We start from the raw sequence: 23,856 nt of genomic DNA on the forward strand, positions 1-23,856 counted from the left end.
TTCAGATCCAGGTCATGTGTTAGCCACGTTACAGCACTTAGTTCTTACCTTGAATGTTGCTGAAAGAGGGCATTGTACACCATGCTGCCGGCTCGGACCTACTGCTAATCTCAGTACCAGCGAGACTTGTTGCCAGTGGGGCACAACCTGTGATCTGCAGTTAACTGTGAGTAAAGGTGCTTATTCAAATAAAGGACATTTTCAGCGAGATTAGTCTTGAGGTGTCAACTGCTGTGCCAAGGTTATACACCAGCAACAAGTCCTGTCCCTGGAGCACTTTTAGTGGGTACTGCAGTGCACTTCAGGCAGGCAGACCCAGGCCCATCCCCCCCCCCCCCCCCCCCCCCACCTGTACCACTTGTGACGGTAAACGGGAGGCCTCTGAAACCCACTGTACCCACATGTAGTTGCCCCCTTCACCCCTAAGAGCTATGGCAGTGTTGTACATTTGTCCCTCCCATGACCAAATGGCTTGGGTTAGGACTTTTCTGAGCTGGGCGTTTTTATTTTCCATTATCGCAAAAAAACAAACAAACCGCCCAGCACAGAAAGGACCAAATCCATGGGCATTTGGTCCGTTCAAACCGTATTTTTGAAACAAAAGATGGACGCCCATGTTTTTCAAAAATACGGTCTGTCCCGCTTCTTCACGTACCTGTTTTCGGACATAGACACCCATGGAGATGTGCGTTTGCATTCGATTATGCCCCTCTAAGTCTCCTAGAGTACTTTGGTATTAGTGGAAACACACTCAGATGGATCAAGGGTTTTCTATCCACCAGAACATACCAAGTGAAATCTATCCTATAGTTTCTACGCACCAAAGGTGATTGATCTGACTCTATCTTCTTAACCTTTCACAATGTAACCCATAATCGCAATGTAACAAACTGTATTTCCATTATTTACAATGTATTGTAAGCCACACTGAGCCCGCAAATAGGTGGGAAAATGTGGGATACAAATGCAATTAAATAAATAAATAATAAATAAATTCAAACATATCACCACCATGGAAGGCAGACTGTGGCGTACCTCAAGGATCACCACTATCACCAATACTCTTCAACAGAATGATAACCCCTCTAGCCAAGTCCTTATCCAACCAAGGCCTCAATCCATACATCTACGCAGACGACGTCTTAATATACATTCCCTTCAGACATGACTTGACAGAAATCACCAATGAAATCAAGCTCAGCTTAAACACCATGACCACATGGGCAAATGCATTCCAACTGAAACTCAATACTAAAAAAACACACTGTCTCATCCTCTCGTCTCAACAGAATACGAACAAACCCTCAACTATAAACACCCCAGACTGCACCCTCCCTTTCTCGGACAGCCTGAAAGTACTCGGCGTTACAATCGACCGTAACCTTACACTTGAGAGCCAAGTGAACTCCACAACTAAGAAAATGTTTCACTCAATGTGGAAACTTAAGCTCGTGAAACCATTCTTCCCAAGGGAAACATTTCATAATCTAATACAAACAATGGTACTAAGCCATGCAGACTACTGCAATGGAATTTATGCGGGGTGCAGAGAACAATTCACAAAGAAACTCCAGGCCGCTGAAAACACAGCAGCCAGGCTGATATTTGGTAAAACACGATTCTAAAGTGCCAAACCCCTCCGAGAAAAACTGCACTGGCTCCCAATCAAAGAACGTATTGCCTTCAAAATCTGCACCCTGGTCCACAAAACTATTTACGGCGAAGCCCCAGGATATATGACAGACCTCATAGACCTACCAATCAGAAACACAAGCAGATCATCACGAACATACCTAAACCTCCACTACCCGAACTGCAAGGACTCAAATATAAAACAACTTATGCATCCAGTTTCTCCTATATAAGCATGCAACTACGGAATGCACTGCAAAAGGCCGTGAAAATAACCTACAACCATCTGAACTTCAAGAAATCACTAAAAACTTACCTGGTTAAAAAGGCATATCTTACCGACCCAACCTAAGTGCCTGAACTCTGCGACACAGCAACATCACAGCTCGTTATGGACACCTTATAACCCTTCCCCTCTTCTACCCCCATTGTGGCCCCATTGCGTCCAAAACTCATGAACCTTATTCGACCACACCATCACCTTGTATTTGTTATCTACCGGACTTGGTGAACGCCTTTACAGTACTATGTAAGCTATATTGAGCCTGCAAATAAGTGAGAAAATGTGGGATACAAATGTAACAAATAAATAAATAAATAAATAAATAAATATGGCGCCTGAAAAATCCACGCTGAAAAAATACACCTAAGTGTATTCTTTAAAGTACACCTAAGTTTAGGCATACTTTATAGAATAGGCCTAAACTTCTGCGCAGTTTATAGAATAAGCCGAGCGCCCGTCCACGTGACTATATTTAGTCACAGGCAGTCACGTCAAGTAAAACTTGGAGTAAATCCAGACACCTAAATTAGGTGTGGACTGGGTGTATTCTATAACAACGTGCATAGATTTGAGAAACCCTCACAACCTGCCCATTCCACGCCCATAGCCCCTCCACCTTTTCAGCTATGCAACTTAGAATTTATACGCATCACATTTCAGAATACACTTACACAGTTGTGCACGTAAATTCTAATTAATGCCAATTAATGTCAATAATTGCTTATGTGGCAATTATCAACGCTGACTGGCTTGTTAACTAATTAAGTTGCACATGTAAATTCAGAATACAACTGGATTTGCGCACGCAGCTTAAGTCGCGCTATATAGAATCTGGGGGTTAGTGTCTGTCTTTAGGTGTCAGTTCATAGACTTGCCCTTACTACCTTTCCCTTTCCTCATTGTAAAATGGAGAATACATGTCCACCCAGCAGTGGCGTTCCTAGGGGGGGGGGGGGCGGTGGGGGCGGTCCACCCCGGGTGTACGCCGCTGGGGGGGGGGGGGGTGCAGCGCGCGCCTGCCCTCCGTTGTTCCATGCTTCTTCTCTGCCCCGGAACAGGGGCAGAGAAGAAGCATGGAACAACGGAGGACAGGCTAGCACGGCACCCCCCCCGGCGGCGTGCACCCGGCGGGGGGGGGGTCGTTCGTGGGGGGGTCCTTTTGCAGGGGGGGGTCTGCGCTGCATTGGGGGGGGGCGCTGCACCCGGGGGGCGGGGTGAATCGGCGATCCGCCCCAGGTGCCAGCCCCCCCTAGGAACGCCACTGCCGCCCGGGCCACCTCTGAGGCCCACCCTCCTGAAATCTGTACACAGTGTGGATCTCTATCTCTGTAATCACTATTTACATCTGTATGCAATCTACACATTTATTACACATGGAAATACTTGTAAAATATGCTCCCAAATTTAACAGTATGGGGGATTAATTAGGGTTGTACTTTAGGCATAAATATGAATTTCAGTATATATTCAAACACATGCAGTGAGTGTAATATTTTTCTTTTTACTGTGGCATTTCTCACTGTTTTAGTTTTTTTTCAGTGGTGTTGCTGCTTGTTAGTGTTTGCATCAGTAGCACAGCCACAGGAGGGCTTTGGGGGCTTGAGCCCCCACACTTTGGACTCAGGCTCCTTTCCAACACTGTGGCAGCCAATACATGGCTGGCAGGGGTGCTGAAGCCCTTACCAGCCAAAGAGATTCACAGATAGAGCCCAGCTGGTGCTGCTTGAGCAGCAGGAAGTCGGCAGGGTGCTCTAGCTGTTGATGTTGGCACTTCTGCACATGCTCAGTTCATGTATTTGAACTGAGCATGCACGAAAGTGCTGGTGTCGGAGGCTGGAGCAGTCTGCCTGCTTCCCCACTTCTTAGACAGCATCTGCAGGGCTCCGACAATGAAACTTCAGCTGGTGGGGCTTGAGCAACCCCGCAGCAAAGGTTTGATCTGGGGGGAGGGGTGGCAGCGAGGGGAGGGGGACTGAGAAGAAATGCTTGGCCACCCCCAGACCCCGGAAGTGTAGCTAGGGGGTACAAGAGAAGCGGTCGCTCCCCCAAATGGATTTTGAATGAAATGGCACCTATGTGGATTGGCCCTTCAGCCTCACATCACACCTATTTTGCAAAATTTTGTTTTCCAGTATCTGATTCTGCTGCTCTCTATCTGTTCCCTTGACTCCGTTTCCAGGGCTTCCTTTCCATTTATTTCTTTTCTTTCCTCCTTTCTTATTCATTTCTGGTCCTCCGCAGACTTGACTGTACAGTGGATCCAGCTTCTGCCTATTTTCTCCATCCATGTGCAGTTTTTCTCCTCACTTCCTTTTACCTCATCTAATCTCCTTCCTCTATCTTCCCTCCATGTCTAGCATTTCTTCTCTCTCCCTTCCCTCCCCTCCATCCATGTCCAGAATTTCTCTTGTACTACCCTCCATCCATGTCCTGAAACTCTCTTCTCTCCCCTGCTCTCCTCTACCCATCCATGCCCAGCAATTCTCTTCTTTCCCCTGCCCCCCTCTGCCCATCCATGCCCAGCAGTTCTCTCCCCTGCCTCCCTCTGCCCATCCATGCCCAGCAATTCTCTTCCCTGCCTCCCTTTGTCCATCCATGCCCAGCAATTCTCTCCCCTGCCCCCCTCTGCCCATCCATGCCCAGCAGTTCTCTCCCCTGCTTCCCTCTGCCCGTCCATGCCCAGCAGTTCTCTCCCCTGCCTCCCTCTGCCTATCTATGCCCAGCAGTTCTCTCCCCTGCCTCCCTCTGCCCATCCATGCCCAGCAATTCTCTCCCCTGCCTCCCTTTGTCCATCCATGCCCAGCAGTTCTCTCCCCTGCCTCCCTCTGCCCGTCCATGCCCAGCAGTTCTCTCCCCTGCCTCCCTCTGCCCATCTATGCCCAGCAATTCTCTCCCCTGCCTCCCTCTGTCCATCCATGCCCAGCATGCGTGTGCCCTCTCCCAAATACACATATACACATTCTGCTGAAGGCTGGAGTAGTGGCAGCATGGGATCATAATCAGTGGCAGTACACTGAATCAGACTATCTGTGTGTTCGCTCTCTGTGGTGAGGCTGTGTACGCCTTATATCATGGATTTCTCTGTACTCACCTGTCTGCTTTTCTGCCCCAGGAATGTCGATCGACCGGAGCTCTGCCAAATCACACTGTATGACTTCCAGAAGTTTCTGCAGTATGATCAGAAGGTAGGGTCTTAAGTGTTCATTGAGTGGCGTATCTCGGTCAGAGATTTTCAGTGTTCTCATTAGTGGAAGCAGAGCTGAATATCAAGTGTGGATGACTCAGCAGCATGTTTCTCTCATGGGAAAGCAAAAAAGGAAAATGATTATTAGTGTTAGGAAAATGATTATTAGTGTTCCACAGTTTTATCTGGGCACAATGAGGCGGAAAGAAAGGATGCTTCTGACCCCAGGTCACATAGAGAAAGAACAGTAGAGGTGGGAATGAAAGATGCTCACATCCAAAGTGTCCTTCCAGTTGCAAAGTCTGCAGATAATTTGTTTGTACCCACAAACTTTGCACCAGGTCTCAATGGGAAAATATGCAGTATTTTCCATTTTGAGAACTGACCACAGACGTTTTGCACCTGGAAAACAAATAATAAATTGACTTGTATGTGTTTATTTATTTAAGTTACATTTGTACCCCGCGCTTTCCCACTCATGGCAGGCTCAATGTGACTTACATGGGGCAATGGAAGGTTAAGTGACTTGCCCAGAGTCACAAGGAGCTGCCTGTGCCTGAAGTGGGAATCGAACTCAGTTCCTCAGGACCATGGTCTACCACCCTAATCACTAGGCCACTCCTCCACTCCAGGATGAGGAATAACCTACAAGGGACAGCAGTTACAACCCTACATGAAGGCTTGATTGGGTAATAGAGCAGCAGTCATAATCCTAACCACATTATTTTGCAGACTAGGTGGGTCGTACTGGTCTTTCTCTGCTCTCTTTTACTATGCTACAGTACAGTTTCGATTATCCGACATAAAAGAGACCGAGCCATTGTCGGATAAGTGAAAAGTCGGATACTACAGAAAACACCGGTAACTCCTTAAAAAATGCATGGAAAACATACTTAATGCATAAAGAACAAGCATAGGGTATCTGTATTTAAAATATAGTATTGTTTATTAGCACTAGCCAGCAGCATGTGAAGCCGGAAAACAGGAAGAGAACCTGCACACTTCTTAACGGCAACGTGATGACATCACCAGGGGGGTGTCTGTCAGATATGCCGGATGGTTGGATTAGCAAAGGTCGGATAATCGAGACTGTACTGTACTAAATTACTTTGGAGGTAAGTCTCTAGGTGGCCCCTCCTGTTAGGTTCCCCAATGCCACATGGCAAGAGCCTTCTGTAAAATGGCATCTGTTCTAGAATACTAGTGTGACCTGGCATCGACACACCTTTAGGCACATGTAGTTACACATAACCGGGAGGCAGGCCAGTGTCCTGCCCATGCTCCTCCCACATGTTCACCCCTTTGAATCTGCGCACTACGCCACTTATTCATACTTTTATAGAACAGTGCTTACTGTGCTTACATGGGTAGTGCTAATTTTTGTGCATTTGTGCATGCGAAGAGACACACACCCTTAAGCGCCTTGGCCTTTATGCATAGTACTGAAAATGCAAAACAGTGTGTGTTGTTACAATCCCTCTTTCTACTCCTCTATTTTCTGCTGTCCTGTCGATTTAATGGAGTTCCCTTTTTTCTTTAAGATTTGACTATACACTGCTGTGATGTTTAGAAATAGCAAGCATAGAAATAAAATAAGTTTAAAAAACCACCCCTACAAAGGCCTCTGCTAAATGCAGGTAAAGTTCAATGGACATTCTTGAATTCTCCACAGCCCTTCTACAACAGATCTAAACTTAGGCCTGCCATACAGAGGATGACCAATTGATGAACAGCTTTTTGGGTCATGCCTTTTCTAGAATCTTTTGCCTGGTCTTGGGTCATTATGTCCTTATCTCTGTCCAGGAGCCTTGGGCAACTGATATCAGCAAGGTGAGGGAGTCCCTGTGCGGTTACCTGAAGGATCCACCAGGGGAAATGTCCGAACCTGTCTTACAGCTGGATGAGGTGAGTGCACAGCTGGAGATTATATAGCTTCTTCCCTGGGTCTGCTATTCTTATATCTCTTTCTGTTCTCTCCTCATTGCCCTTTTTACTTTCTTTTGATTATCTCTTCTTCTGTTTTTTCACTTTCTCCTCAGCTTTCTTGCTGTATTCTTTCTTACTTCTCCTCCTCTCTCCCTTTGTTTCTCTTTCATTTTTGTTGTTGTTTTAACCATCTCTCTCTCTCTTCTCTCCTCATTGCCTTTTTCTCCTTTTTCCCTTTATTCCTCCTCCCTCTAATTTTTTCACTTTCTCTTCAACTTTCTTTGCTGAATTCTTTCTTACTCCTCCTCTCTGCATTTGTTTCTCTTTCACTTTCCTATTCTTTTAACTTTCATCTTTCTCTTCTTTTTTCCTCATTGCCTTCTTTCTATGATCTCTTTTCCCTCTGTTTTTTCACTTTCTTCTCAATTTTCCAGCTGAATTCCTTCTTATTCCTCCTCTTTGCCTTGGTTTCTCTTTTGCTGTCATCTACTATTTTGATCACTTTTCTTTCTTTTTACTTTGATCTCTCTCTTCTTTTTCTGTTCTTTCCTTCCCTCCCCCCTTTTTTTTCTTCTTCCCCTACTGTCTCTTTGTCTTCTTCTGTTTCCTTTGTTCATTCTTTTCCTTGTCATGGTAACATGGGGTGAATTTTTTCAAGGGATTTTGCTGCCTAACATTGGGCGTTAGGGAGTACTATCGACACCTAGGGAAATTAACTGGGACTAGGTTGCTCTTGAGCCATTCCTGGGGTCAGGGAAAGGACTATTGCCTAAAGTTAAATTTCAGTTGCATTGTGGTAGCCTAGTTAAAATATTTTCAGCTGTAACTATGAGTAGAGGAAGAATACACTGAGATCACTGACTACATTTTACCTAGGGATCTTCAAATGTGCTAAGGGACTGGTTGAAAATTGTCCCCCTAGTACATAACATTAGAAAAGGATAGCTTGGCCCACCTCGTCTGCCTAGATATTCCCATCTGCTCTAATCCAACTAAGGATTTCTCCCAGCTGACATCTGTATGGACTGGACAGCTTTGACTTCAGAGATGAATTTCTTTTCAAAATTTGATTTTATTAGATTCAGAGGAGAGACTGTCGGGTCAGTATTTATTTCAAACACTATCCACCGCAGCTGAAATAAAGGCAGATATTCAGTGTGCTGGTATTCGGATAGGGTGGCCAGTGCTGGTGCTATCCAGATAACGCCTATTTTTTAAAAGGGATCCAGGGGTGATCTGGGAATTAACAAACCAGTAAGCCTGACATCAGTGATGGGCAAAATAGTGGAAACTATTATAAAGAATAGAACCACTGAACACATAGACAAACGTGGTATAAATGGACAGAGTCAGCATGGATTCAGCCAATAGACATGTGGATAAAGGTGAGCCGGTTCATGTAGAGTATCTAGATTTTCAGAAAGCATTTGACAAAGTCCCTCAATGAGAGACTCCTGAGAAAAGAGTCATGGGATAGGAGGCAATGTTATGTTTTGGATTAGAAACTGGTTGATGGATAGAAAACAGAGGGCAGAGTTAGATGGCCATTTTTCTCAATGAAGGAGGGTGAACAGTGGAGTGCCCCAGGGATGCTAATTAATATATTTATTAATAATCTGGAAATGGGAATGATGAATGAGGTGATTACATTTGTAGATGACAAAACTATTCAAAGTTGTTAAAATGCATGCGGATTGTAAAAAATTGCAGGAAGACCTTAGGAAATTGGAAGACTGGGCATCCAAATGGTAGATGAGATTTAATGTGGACAAGTGCAAGTGATGCACATTGGGAAGAATAATCCAAATCATAGTTATTTGGTGGTAGGTTCCACCCTAGGAGACAGCACCCAAGAAAAAGATCTAGGTGTTATTGTGGACAATACGCTGAAATCTTCTGCCCAGTGTGTGGCAGAGGCCAAAAAAGCAAACAGAATGCTAGTAATTATTAGGAAAAGGATAGAAAATAAGACTAAGAATATTATAATGCCTATAATGTATTGCTCCATGGTATGACCACATCTTGAGTATTGTGTACAATTCTGGTTGTCATAACTTAATGATATAGCAGAATTAGAAAAGGTTCAAAGAAGGGTGACCAAAATAATTAAGGGGATGGAACTCCTCTCATATGAGGAAAGGCTTAAGAGGTTAAGACACTTCAGCTTGGAAAACAAATAGCTGAGGGGATGATATGATTGAGATCTACAAAATCTTGAGTGGTGTAGAATGGGTAAACATAAATCAATTTTTTTACTGTGTCAAAAAGTACAAAGACTAGGGGATAATCAAGGAAATTGCATGGTACTACTTTTAAAAAGAACAGGTGGAAATATTTTTTCACTCAATGAATACTTAAGCTCTGGAATTCGTTGCCAGAGAATGTGGTAATAGAAGTAAGTGTATATGGATTTAAAAAAGGTTTGGACAAGTTCCTGGAGGAAATGTCCATAGTCTTCTATTGAGACAGATGTGAGGAAGTCACTGTTTGTCCCTGGGATCAGTAGCATGAATCTTGCTACTATTTGGGATTCTGTCAGGTACTTGTGACCTGAATTGGCCACTGTTGGAAGCAGGATATTTGTCTAGATGGACTATTGGTCTGACCCAGTATAGCTATTCTTATGTTCTCATGTTCCTACTGATATTCAACCTTTTTGCTGCCTACCTTTATCCAGAGAGCTATTCAGTTGATGGAGTAAATATTGCCACAAACCATAAAAGTCTGGAGAAAGCCCCCACTCTTCCCACAGACAGCCTCTGCGCTATCTGGATGACACTGGGGCGGTCTGCAATGATTTTCAGTGGTAGTATCCCACCTATGTGAGCCAATTCAGAGCCAAAGCAGGTTCCTACTACGGATCCTGAGTCTGAGACATTAAGGGCCCTGTTTACTTAGCCCACGCTAGAGGCACATTTGTGTTTTTAGCACGCGCTAAGCATGTAGATGGCTATAATATTCCTGTGGGCATCTACATGGTTAGCGCATGCTAATGTTTAGTGTCACCTTAGTAAACAGGGCCCTTAAGGAGCAGCAGCTGGGAAAAGTTAAGGGCATTTTATATTTTGGCCTTATTAGATCTAGATGTTTGCTTATTGATATTTTTCTTTGTCGGCTCATCACTGATATGGTGGTCGTATGAAGTTATGTTTGAGTATTTATGATGTATTTTCCTGATTGTATTTGTATCTTAATCTCTTTGTCTTAGACAAGGCTGGTGCATTTTGCTTTATCCTGGTTTTCTTTATTAACCAACTGCCTCCCACCCCAATGTTTTTACTCAACTTCTGTGTCAGGAAGGGATCTCTCTCCTCCTACCCTTTCTCTTTTTTGGTTTTTCTCCTTCTCTTGTTATTTATTTAGTACATAAGTACATAAGTAGTGCCATACTGGGAAAGACCAAAGGTCCATCTAGCCCAGCATCCTGTCACCGACAGTGGCCAATCCAGGTCAAGGGCACCTGGCACGCTCCCCAAACGTAAAAACATTCCAGACAAGTTATACCTAAAAATGCGGAATTTTTCCAAGTCCATTTAATAGCGGTCTATGGACTTGTCCTTTAGGAATCTATCTAACCCCTTTTTAAACTCCGTCAAGCTAACCGCCCGTACCACGTTCTCCGGCAACGAATTCCAGAGTCTAATTACACGTTGGGTGAAGAAAAATTTTCTCCGATTCGTTTTAAATTTACCACACTGTAGCTTCAACTCATGCCCTCTAGTCCTAGTATTTTTGGATAGCGTGAACAGTCGCTTCACATCCACCCGATCCATTCCACTCATTATTTTATACACTTCTATCATATCTCCCCTCAGCCGTCTCTTCTCCAAGCTGAAAAGCCCTAGCCTTCTCAGCCTCTCTTTATAGGAAAGTCGTCCCATCCCCACTATCATTTTCGTCGCCCTTCGCTGTACCTTTTCCAATTCTACTATATCTTTTTTGAGATACGGAGACCAGTACTGAACACAATACTCCAGGTGCGGTCGCACCATGGAGCGATACAACGGCATTATAACATCCGCACACCTGGACTCCATACCCTTCCTAATAACACCCAACATTCTATTCGCTTTCCTAGCCGCAGCAGCACACTGAGCAGAAGGTTTCAGCGTATCATCGACGACGACACCCAGATCCCTTTCTTGATCCGTAACTCCTAACGCGGAACCTTGCAAGACGTAGCTATAATTCGGGTTCCTCTTACCCACATGCATCACTTTGCACTTGTCAACATTGAACTTCATCTGCCACTTGCACGCCCATTCTCCCAGTCTCGCAAGGTCCTCCTGTAATCGTTCACATTCCTCCTGCGACTTGACGACCCTGAATAATTTTGTGTCATCGGCGAATTTAATTACCTCACTAGTTATTCCCATCTCTAGGTCATTTATAAATACATTAAAAAGCAACGGACCCAGCACAGACCCCTGCGGGACCCCACTAACTACCCTCCATTTATTTGTGACATTTATATCCCACATTATCCCAAACAAGTTTGAATTCAATGTGGCTTACAATAAACAGTATAGGATACATAACAAAGAATAATGCATAAGAAAGTAATTTGTTGAAAGAATCCAATTTTACAGTACGGTATCATAAACGTACCGGGATAGCTATGGATGTTTAACATTTAGAAAATCTATTATGAATGAGAAATTGTACATGAAGCAAAGAGAAGGTTAATGGTAAATAGAGTAAAAACCAATTCAGGTAATAATTAGTTGTTTGAGATTTGCTTGTTCTTTGTAAGGGTTTGTTTGAATAGGAACGATTTGAGGATTTTGCGGAATCTAGTAACTTGTTCCTTACTGTTTCCTTAACTGCCTCTTGTGTGATCTTTCCTTCCTATGCTCATGCTTTATTGTCCTCTTTTCTTTATTCCCCGTCCTAAGAAAACCTGACTCACACATGAGCACTAACAACAGTGCCACTCTCTACTGTACAAGGACTCTCTGGCTTCATCAACATGTGCAAGGAGGATGAATACAACAGCCTAGAAACCTCAGTCTGACAGTGCAAAGCTCATAACCCTGCTCACTCTCTGTATTGTTTCTGCCTCCAGTTTCTAGCATACCTATTCTCCAAGGAAAATATGATTATGGATTCCAAGTATGACCGGGTGGTTCCAGAGGAAATGAATCAACCCCTGTCTCAGTACTGGATCTCCTCATCTCATAACACGTAAGATAAATCTTATCTCAATACCAGATCTTGTCATCCCAAAACATATTGGATCAGTCCCCCTATCCCATTACTGCAGCTCTTCCAATTACAGGCTGTAATAAATGCTTCCTTACAAAAAGATTTCCCTATAGAAATTGCAAGAAAAATCCTCTGTTTCAGTACTGCATGTCCTCCTCCCTACATCATATAAAAACCCATCTTCATTTTCCTCCAGATTCAGATGTATAGCTTCTCATCCTTCAATATCATTATAATCCTACATAGTAAGATGTCTTATTATATTGTAGGAGCAGCATTAGCATCATATCTATGTTATTTGAATGTTGCTTATTAGGTGTTTCATTGGTATTATGCTGACATCGTATTGTATGTACAGTGGTGGAAATAAGTATTTGATCCCTTGCTGATTTTGTAAGTTTGCCCACTGACAAAGACATGAGCAGCCCATAATTGAAGGGTAGGTTATTGGTAACAGCGAGAGATAGCACATCACAAATTAAATCCGGAAAATCACATTGTGGAAAGTATATGAATTTATTTGCATTCTGCAGAGGGAAATAAGTATTTAATCCCTCTGGCAAACAAGACCTAATACTTGGTGGCAAAACCCTTGTTGGCAAGCACAGCGGTCAGACGTCTTCTGTAGTTGATGATGAGGTTTGCACACATGTCAGGAGGAATTTTGGTCCACTCCTCTTTGCAGATCATCTCTAAATCATTAAGAGTTCTGGGCTGTCGCTTGGCAACTCGCAGCTTCAGCTCCCTCCATAAGTTTTCAATGGGATTAAGGTCTGGTGACTGGCTAGGCCACTCCATGACCCTAATGTGCTTCTTCCTGAGCCACTCCTTTGTTGCCTTGGCTGTATGTTTTGGGTCATTGTCGTGCTGGAAGACCCAGCCACGACCCATTTTTAAGGCCCTGGCGGAGGGAAGGAGGTTGTCACTCAGAATTGTACGGTACATGGCCCCATCCATTCTCCCATTGATGCGGTGAAGTAGTCCTGTGCCCTTAGCAGAGAAACACCCCCAAAACATAACATTTCCACCTCCATGCTTGACAGTGGGGACGGTGTTCTTTGGGTCATAGGCAGCATTTCTCTTCCTCCAAACACGGCGAGTTGAGTTCATGCCAAAGAGCTCAATTTTGTCTCATCTGACCACAGCACCTTCTCCCAATCACTCTCGGCATCATCCAGGTGTTCACTGGCAAACTTCAGACGGGCCGTCACATGTGCCTTCCAGAGCAGGGGGACCTTGCGGGCACTGCAGGATTGCAATCCGTTATGTCATAATGTGTTACCAATGGTTTTCGTGGTGACAGTGGTCCCAGCTGCCTTGAGATCATTGACAAGTTCCCCCCTTGTAGTTGTAGGCTGATTTCTAACCTTCCTCATGATCAAGGATACCCCACGAGGTGAGATTTTGCGTGGAGCCCCAGATCTTTGTCGATTGACAGTCATTTTGTACTTCTTCCATTTTCTTACTATGGCACCAACAGTTGTCTCCTTCTCGCCCAGCGTCTTACTGATGGTTTTGTAGCCCATTCCAGCCTTGTGCAGGTGTATGATCTTGTCCCTGACATCCTTAGACAGCTCCTTGCTCTTGGCCATTTTGTAGAGGTTAGAGTCTGACTGATTCACTGAGTCTGTGGACAGGTGTCTTTCATACAGGTGACCATTGCCGACAGCTGTCTGTCATGCAGGTAACGAGTTGATTTGGAGCATCTACCTGGTCTGTAGGGGCCAGATCTCTTACTGGTTGGTGGGGGATCAAATACTTATTTCCCTCTGCAGAATGCAAATAAATTCATATACTTTCCACAATGTGATTTTCCGGATTTAATTTGTGATGTGCTATCTCTCACTGTTACCAATAACCTACCCTTCAATTATGGGCTGCTCATGTCTTTGTCAGTGGGCAAACTTACAAAATCAGCAAGGGATCAAATACTTATTTCCACCACTGTATGTTATTTGAATATTCTTCCATGCTGTCTATTACGATATTGCTTGTATTGTGCTGACATTTATCATATTTCTGAGTTATGATTATTCCGTAGTGCTGTTAAATGTGTATATTTCTGATACTATATCATGTTAGCCCTAATCCTAGGTTTCAATTTGTCGTTTCTAAGTTTACCTCATTGACTGTATTTATGTTTATATTTGGTCATTTATTGTTGTTATGCTGCTAATAAAATTGTAAGTTTTATGATAAAATGTACCTGCTGTTTATTGTCTTGGTTGACTCTCTTCATAAAGGCAGTTAATAAATCCCAAGAAATAAACCCTGTGGCCCCTTCTAAAATCATTATATTGGCATCCCATCTGCTTCTGCACACACTTCCAGCCTCCCTTTCTCACTTACAAATGTATCCACTTTGCAGCTCCTTATTACGCATCTCTTTCCCTACACCCTCCCTTCATCCAGCAGATCGCTCTTGTCTGCAGTCTTCTCCTCTTTTGCCAGCTCCTGTCTCCATTCTTTCCACATTGCTGCGCCATTAGCTTGGGACCGACTTCTTGAATCTCTACATATTCGACTAAATGAAGTAAATGGTGCCCGAATTTGGGTGCAGAAAAAATTGTGCGCTGAGCGCTATCTTATAAATGGCACTGCCAAGGTGGATGCCATTGATAGAATAGCACATAGTGCTAGGATCCACGACCACCTATAAGCATGAGGATTTACATCAACTGAAACCTGGTGTAAATCCTGGCGTGTAAGTTAAGCGCGGATCCTCCAAATTCTGTAATACTGCGTGCATCTTTAGTGAATATCCCTGACCCGCCCACGCCCCTCCCACAACCACAACCCTTTTCAGTTGTTTACTAAAAGATTTGCACACGGATCATTATAGAATAACGCTTAGCAAGATGTGCGCACAAATCCTAATTGTTGCCAATTAGCACTAATTAGTGCTAATTGGCTGGTTAACCAATTTATTTGCGTGCACATCTCAGAATAGTATGCAATTTTGCATGCAGAAATTTGTGTTCCATGCTGCTTTTCCATCTTAAATCACTTCTCTGTCATCAATATATTCTCAGAAGCTCTTCTGTTGCTCATCTATGTTGGTCTTGACTAGACTGTTTGTTCCAGGGAGTGGGGACTCTCCTGTGTGTCTTGAACGGCACTGTGCATGTCTAGCAGCACTTTCCAAGTGAAAAGTAGTAGAAGTTGGCAGGCATTGGATGTCCTGTGCTACGGGGTCTTGCTAACTTGTCTTTCCTGTTGGAAGGTATCTGACTGGAGACCAGTTCTCTAGTGAGTCATCACTGGAAGCCTATGCTCGCTGCCTCCGAATGGGCTGTCGTTGTATAGAGTGTGAGTAATGCATGGTCAGTGATACCCTATCTTCCCCATATTCCTATACTTCAGGGATCAGCTGCACTAAGAGGGCAGTTGTATAACTAGGCGCCACAATTTAGATGCCCAACCTCACATGGGTAGTGAGCCTATTGTATAAGAACACTTACGTGTGAAGGTTTTCTTATAAAATACTAGTGTAAGTGGGCAGAGAAAGGCCAAATGGCTCGTCCAGTCTGCCCATCCACACCATCCTCCTGTCTCTAAGAGATCCCATGTGCTTGTCCCATTCTTTCTTGAATTCAGATACAGTGCCCTCCCTCCCCCCCCCCCCCCCCCCCCACACACACACACACTGATATTCAAAACTATTTAACCAGCCAGGAATGGATCCTGGCCAGTTAAATAGGGTTTAAGCACCTAACTGTAGATATTCAGTGGGAAATAATTGGTTATCTGCCGCTGAATATCCTGTTTAGCTGTTAATCTGCTATATCGCATGACACAGCCAGTTAGGTGTGAATGTTCAGCGCCTAACCAGCAATGTTGAGCGGTCAAAATAGGCCACTTGAATAGCAGGCCTATCTTTGGTTACTAAAAAATTAACCAGTTCGCGCTAAATATCGGCGTAGCCAGTTAACTTTTTAGCGCCAAAAAAACCCTGGATATTCAACACTGGTCACTGGAAATGACCTGGCATTGAATATCCAGGGCCAGCGCTGATCCCGGTACTTATGCGAGCTGCCTCCTGCAGGTTGAATATTAGGCCCTTTGTCTTTAGCATGTAACTTACAGTGGAAAACATCCCTGCCCTGCCCATGCTCCTCCCCTGGTGAACACCCCTTAAAGCAATCGCACATTTAAGTTATAGAGTACTTCTGAATGTAACTTTAACAGTCGTGCACACAAATGTTAGCATTGTATATCTGGTGGGTGTGAGTGGCGCTTCACTTTAGGCAACCTGTTGTAGAATGAGGAGGTAACATATATACAATATTTAGTCTTGTGGGTGAGTTTGGTAGATAACATGGTGCTGACTAGATTACAGCCAGGAGTCATTAGATTAGCATCAGAATGGATTAGTGGATTAATAGTAGTGATGGGGATCCCAAAGGAGGTTATTCTATGTCTCTGTTTAGGCAACCCGATGCCGCACGGTGAAAGCCTGTTCTAGAACAGCTTCTGTGCGCCCGGATTCCGTTCTAGAATACTAGCATAACCTGGCATCGGTGCGCCTGACGTCTACATGCCCGCAGTTACACCAGCCATAGGCTTGGCGTAATTGCAGTCTGTAAATGCAGCAAGAGCACGAGCAACTTACAGTAATTCAAAAGTTACACTTATAAGTGGGTGCCCTGCCCGTGTATACGCCCCTTGCATTCATGCATTATACACGTCATTACAGAATAGTGCTTAGCCATTCTGCTAGTTCTTACTCACATAAATGTACACCTATTTATTTATTTATTTTATTGCATTTGTATCCCACCTCTTTGCAGGCTCAATGTGGCTTACAGTACATCATGAATGGTGGAAATATAAAAGAAAATATACATTTGGTATTACATAAGGATCTTGGGTGGCATGATAATGATAATGATAAAAGCGTGATAGTAGTGTAGCAAGCAGATATTATCCACGAAAGTGCTACTATTCTGTAGGTTAAGTGCATTCGTGGGATCCCAGCCCATGTATGTGCCCCTTGAATTTATGCATTTAATGCGCCGTATTGGCGTCCTGCTAATTCTTACTCACATAAATGTGCAGTTATCTACAAAAGCACTAGTATTCTGTAAATTACATGCATAAGTGGGAGCCCTGCCCGTGTATATGCTCCTTGCATTTATGCATTATACACACCATTACAGACTAGTGCATAGGCGCCCTGCTAGTTCTTACATAAATGTGCACTTACCCACGAAAACACTAGTATTCTGTAAGTTGCGTGCATTCATGGGATCCCAGCTCATGTATACGCCCCTTGAATTTATGCATTAAATGTGCCGTATAGGCGTCCTTCTAGTTCTTACTCACATAAATGTACATTCAGCCACAAAGTACTAGTATTCTATAATTTTGCATGCACAAATGGTTAGTAAATGTAGGTGCCCTGTTATAGACCTGCCCTTCACATCAGCATTGTTTTAATAGATAGATGGTACTGATGGGAGAATCTATGTTGGGATACTGATTTGCTAATCTTGTTGCAGTTTTGTAAATTAATATGAGAACTCATTCCTGATGGCGAAAGCAAGCTAAACTTACCGTTCTGTCTGTTTCCAGTGGACTGCTGGGATGGGCCAGATGACTTACCCATCATCTACCATGGGCACACGCTTACCTCCAAAATCAAGTTCCTGGATGTGCTGTATACCATTAAGGAGCATGCCTTTGTGACCTCAGAGTAAGAAACCTCTCTTACCTCTTAGCGATCCTTTCCAGTGGCTGGCCTGTGTTTCTTTCTGAAGTTAGAAAACAGCCTGAATGTGGAAACACAGTCACTAATTCAGTTCTTCATTTTTTAGTGGTTCTCTCTAATTCAGTGGTAATTCTAGATTTGTTTCTTATCAGTCTAGGATTTTTTAAGTTGGTTTCAAAAGTTCTAGAACAGTGAGACTAATGTGCCAGGAATTAGGAGAAACAAATTCAAATCATTCTACTTTCATAGACACTTGTGGCCTTGAGCCGGACTAGAAAAAGCGTGAGCTAAATCCAGAGTCCTTTTCCTTCCCTAATAATGGTAGGTTGGGGCAGTTCCCTTCAAAACTTCAAGAATAAGGACAGTATTTTAAATTTCAAATAATGAAAAGCCAGCTTAACACTGTAGCACAGGTGAAATATATTCATATGAATGACAAACAGAGAGAACCATTTTGTGCAAGCTGCAGAGCTTTTAAGGAAGTACAATAATCTAGAAGCAATAGGAAGTGCCTCCTCTCATATTTGAAACCTGTGCTGTGGGGGGGGGGGGGGGGGGGGCAGATGAAGCTGAGAAATAGCACAGCAGTGGGAGTGAAAGAACTTGTTCCTGATGCTGTGTCCATAAGGGACTAATGGTGATACTGAGGCTAGGAGAAGGGAGTTGACCCTGATGCTATGGGTTGGGACTGGGGATAGGGGATAAGTGAAGGGAACTGATTGTGGGGCTGGGAGAAAGGACAGGACAATAGACATGGTGAGAGAAGCAAGGAGATGTGCAGGGGAAGGTGTAAAGGGTTCAGCAGAGGGATGGATGCTGAGGTAAGAAGGAAGAAAGGCAGGGCTAATTAATATAGGACAAGAAAGTAGACAGGAGGATGCTAGGGAAGCGGAGAAATAAGTATGGAGAAAAGGCAGAGCAATGGATACCTAGGAAAGGAAAGAAAGAAGCAGGAAGGCAGCTGTGAGGATTTGGGAATGCAGAAGAACAAAGACTCAGACATAGATGAGGCTCCAGGATCAGGTGGGAGACCAGAAGAAGACTGGCTAAATACTGGGAGTGTAAGTGGGATCTCAGGGCTTAGGTAGGATTGTAAGTGACTGGCTCGTATCTCCCATAAATTAGCCTGTTGGGTCTATAAACCTTTTGAAGGATGCTGCCCAAAATATATAACTAAATTATTTACATTTTCTGCTTTACCTTTATTCTGTGTTAGAACTGAAATATAGAAACTCGTTACAATTCTCTTTTATATATCAGGCGGTCCAGACTTGAAATTAAATCCAAGACTTTAGGGATTAAAACTATGCCCACTTCTTTGTCTTTTCTGAGTTTTATTGGTTTTCTTTCTAGTATTAAGATTGTTTCTTTCTCTTTTGTATGTAATTTACTTTGAACCAACTTCATTGGGAGTTGATGGGCTATAAATACCATGTCATCATCCTCATAAAAAAATTGAGCAGGGATAAGCAAGGATAGTGGGGGTTAGGCGATTGGCTTAGGAGTATGAGTAGGGCTGTGAGAATGAGTGCAGATAAATAGGGAGGGGAGATGGAGATGTTTGAGAGGCAGTTGAAAGGTACTTTAACCCATGGCTTAAAATTAAATTTTAAATTAAAATTACCTGGCCAAAAGCTGGAGAGGCCAGGTGAAACAATGGTGTGGGGAGGAGGTGGTTTTGGGCCTGCTACGGGTTGTTGGGGCTGTTTGGGGGAATTTCTGTGGCAGTTGAAAGCAGGATGAGTTAAGCTAGGACAGGACAGGTGTCAGTCCTATTGCAATTCAGGATGGCCAAGGGTGGTGGGGCCTCAGTGCACTGGTGGGAGCATGGCTGATACAGCCGCTACAGAGGAGAGCCTGGAGATGAGTGCTGGGAGCCAGGCTAGAGCGTTTCTGGGCATGTGCAGTAGACCCAAAATGAAGCCGGGACCTCGATTTTGAGGCTGCCAAAATGAAGCCGGGACCTCGATTTTGAGGCTGCTGGAATTCACATCTAGAACCCGTTCCTGAAGAGGGTGCTCCCGGATTGAATCGAAGGACTGTAGTGGCCAAGGTCTACTCCTAGGACTCAAGTAAGAGGGGTGGGGAAAGTACAAATTTTATTTTATTTCTCTGTAAATTGGTTGTGTTGGGCCACAACAGATTATAGTTTTAATTATTTTAGAATTACAGTTGAGACCTGGGGCCTGGGGGTTGTTAGAGGGGGATTCAGATGATTTTAGGTTTGGGAAAAAAATTATTTCTGGTTAAAAGTAGTGTTTCTGTGTTGGGGTTTAAAGGTTAAAAACACCTGCACAGTGGTCATGCCTCATGGGAAGGTTTAATTATCAATTTTAGGTCCACGTGAGACAGTGTCAGGGGGTATAGGATGGGATTCTTTATAGTGGTTTCCATAATTTTGGTTAAGTAGGGATTTCATTATGGAAAAAATGTGCTGTGTTTATTTGAACCATATTAAAGTGAATATTTGGCATAAAGTATCATTATTTGAAGAAAAAATTATGTTTTTAATAGGAATTTTGTGAGAATTCAGTGATTTTTTTTAATTTACTTTGCTTGAGGAAAACCGATTCAGGATTTTAAATTCAAATTCAAACCTGTCTATAAACAAATAGGAGCAGTGGCATAGCTAGGATTAAATGGGCCACAGGCGGAAAAATTGAGATGGGTACCCCCTATAATGGCATAGCTCCCAAGGTAGTGGGGACCGAGGTGAGGGAAGATGTACATTTCCTAAAGCTGACATATTACAATTAATAAATTCAGAAAAAAAATGCTTTTTTTCTGCGTTTATTGTCTGAGTGTTGATTTGGTCCTAGTGTCTCTCTTCTGCTTTTTTCTTAACTCTCTCCAGGGTCTCCTGTCCTTTTGACATTTTTTCTCTATGTCCACCATCCATCATTCTTGTGTGTCTCTATCTGTCCTGTCCAGTCTCTCCCCTCTGCTCAGGGCCGGTCTTAGCAAATGCGGGGCCCTGTGTAGACCAGTTTGGTGGGGCCCCACCTAGCCCTGCCCCTTCTTGACAAAGTGTGTTTTAAAATAAAAACAAATCAAGCAAAACTTGTACAGAAAAACTAATTCAAAAAAGCATATTGCTATCATGGGAAACCTAGTATTAAGCAAGTTGGATCAGAGAGACAGGATGCAGCAGAGGAAAGGCCTCGCTGGACAGAAAGCAGCTTTCAGTGCTGTCTTTGCTGCGATTCATCAGCGTTTGGAGGACCAGAGGGTGGGGAATGGAAGTAGGCAGATGCTGGACCTGCGTGGGTGCATAAGGAAGGAGAACACGCCAGACCTGGGCATGGGGGGGGGGGGGGGGAGTGTGCTCCAATTTCAGGTGGCCCCTACCATTGGGTGGTCCTGGGCATTTTGCCGGGCTTGCTCAATGGTAGCATGTGCCTGATTGGTTAAAGGGGCCTGCAGCAGGAAACATGATGTGATCAGAATCCCCTTTCTAGGGAAATGGCTTTGATACAATTGGAGAAGAGCTGAAAATTAGCTAGAATACAGCGTGCATGTGACTGTCTCCTGAGCTAAGTGAGAAAAAGTTAGAAAATGTGTTTGGAAATGTCTGTGTAACTTGGGTCTCGTAGTCCCTGCTAGTTCAGGTTCCACCCAGACCACAAAAGCTCATCATTCTATTCTGTCTCCACTCAGCTCATCACTCAGACAGTCACATCTTCCATTCAGTGAGCTTGGAAGTGGGTCAATGGTCTGGAATAGAGATCCAGGGTATAGGGAAACTAGGAGGTTTATTACCAGTACCTCTTTCTCAGTTCAGGAATAAGCGTTCTCACTGTCTGCTAAGAATTACTTGGTGTTCCAAAAGTTTTGTTTAAATGCAATCCACTGTACTGGAATCTTTGTAACTGTAAATCAACTCTTCAGAACTCTTTTATATATACTATTCAATCAAAGATCATTTAGGGTAATCTCAGCCACTCCACTCTACACTTTAGGAACATCCAGAACTGTACATATTTATATATGATTCTGTCCTTTACCCATCCCGTTGTGTCAACAATAAATTCAAAGCTGCTCCTCTTTCTCCTGATATCAATCCAACTCCTTCAGTCACAGACCCTTTAGCTGTCCTTCTAGCAGGGCATCTCACAGGGCAACAATCTGGCCTTGGGCAAGCTTCCCCTGTCCTGGTCCTGCTTCCAGGCTGGATTCCCCTTGTCCACCTGAAGCTCTATCTCCTTTCTAGTTACCACTTTTAGGGGCAGCAACTCTCCTGTACTTAGCTTGAATTCATTCCTTTCACTCCAGTACCCCCCAATGCTCCCAAGGGTCCTGGCGAGGCTACAGGCAACCAAAGACCTTTTGTACCTCACCACAATTCTTTTTATTAACTCCTAAACTCCACCCCTGCTGTCACTCCCCAGAGGGAAACCACTTTATCTCTGCAACTTATTTCAACATCAATCCCTTGGGTTGGGCTTCCTCCCACCCAGGGACATCTCAACTCTCCAGCCCACTGGCAGGGACCTCCCTCCCCTCAGGGTCCCCCCCATTTCTAGTAATCCCCACGTAATGAGGGTTTACATTTGGAAAGTGTTTGAAACTAATGCATGATTGATATGATAGAGAGTATGAGAAAAGTGAAATTTTGTATGGTGATGAGGGTGATGTATTTCAAAAACAGTAAGAAAAGTTTTAATGCTACACTACACTTGCAAGTAGTGAATGAATGACACAGTGAGCGTACACCCAGGCAGAAGTTTTGTTGTAAATGGTTTTAAGTCAAATTCTGTCAAGGCCTGAACCTGTAACCATAGGCTTAGAGACTAGAAAAGAAATTGGTCTTAAGAGAAACATCCTCCCACTAAAGGAATGGAAAACCAGATATGCTGGATTGTATGAATTGGTTTTGTGAGCATGTCATTTTGCAGTAAAAAGCCTGAGGTAGATGTTTATAACAAGTGCTCTTCTCTTAGCACAGGGAAAGCAGTTACTAGTTTAGGAGGAATAAGAAGGGATTTTCAATTATTCTTTCCTTTATTCAGTTCGTAAGCCCAAAAAAGTGATAATTTGAAATCCATGACAGACCCACATTCTAAAAAAAGAAGGGAGATAGTTGGGGGGTTTCCTTTTTTGTTGGTAAAGGCATGTTAGTAGGGAACCTGTACTGGTGGAAATATAAGGAGAACAGAAGCTGAGCCACACTGTCAAGAAAGACCAAAGAACTAGTACAAGAAAGAACAGAAAATCAGAGCAAGTGGTCAACTTAGATATCAATACACAGATTGCTGAAAAAGATATTAGAGTCAAAATATTTTAAACAAAAAGACAGTGATACTTACCTTAGTTGTGCACCATCCAAGGATTCTCTGCAGATAGGTGTCGGCCCTGGAAAACAGAGAACCTCCCCCACCCCCAAAAGAATCAATTCTTATAAAGAAGCAATGGAATTGATATAAGTTTAAAGTAAACAGGGAAAAGAGAGAAAGCAATATACTTATCTGATTTGAAGTAGTTAAATGGTGAGGGAACACACAAGGATTCTCTTACTAAGGTGTGCTAATGGATATAGCGTGGGCTAACAATTAGCATGAGCTAAATAATAAGACACCCACAGGAATATAATATCATCTTATAATTTAGTGCGCGCTAAATCTGTTAGCATACAAACCAGCTTATTTTCGAAAGAGAAAGGTGCTCATATTTCGACCCAAATCGGGAGATGGGCGCCCAAATCGGTATAATCGAAAGCCGATTTTGGGCGCCTCCAACTGCAGTCTGTCGCAGGAACGAACAAAGTTGATGGGGGCATGTCGGAGGCGTGGTGAAGGCGGGACTGGGGCGTGTTTATCGGCCGAGGAGAGATGGGCGCACTCGGCCAATAATGGAAAAAAGAAGGGCGGCAGAAGCAAGAATTTGGTCCACTTTTTTTGGACCCTTTTCTTTCACGAA

General features: G+C 43.6%; 1 protein-coding gene across 1 annotated transcript in view; it reads left to right on the top strand.

The window, feature by feature from the left end:
- The window catches only part of LOC115480882 (1-phosphatidylinositol 4,5-bisphosphate phosphodiesterase gamma-1-like), a 258,382-nt gene that overhangs the window by 144,537 nt on the left and 89,989 nt on the right, over positions 1–23,856 (top strand). The window contains exons 8-12 of the mRNA XM_030219854.1: positions 5,028–5,100; positions 6,903–7,004; positions 12,091–12,209; positions 15,454–15,539; positions 17,805–17,925. Of these exons, the coding sequence (XP_030075714.1) occupies positions 5,028–5,100; positions 6,903–7,004; positions 12,091–12,209; positions 15,454–15,539; positions 17,805–17,925 (501 nt within the window). The remainder of the gene's footprint in view (positions 1–5,027; positions 5,101–6,902; positions 7,005–12,090; positions 12,210–15,453; positions 15,540–17,804; positions 17,926–23,856) is intronic.

The sequence above is a fragment of the Microcaecilia unicolor genome, chromosome 1 (assembly GCF_901765095.1).
Source record: "Microcaecilia unicolor chromosome 1, aMicUni1.1, whole genome shotgun sequence".
Lineage (NCBI taxonomy): Eukaryota > Metazoa > Chordata > Amphibia > Gymnophiona > Siphonopidae > Microcaecilia > Microcaecilia unicolor.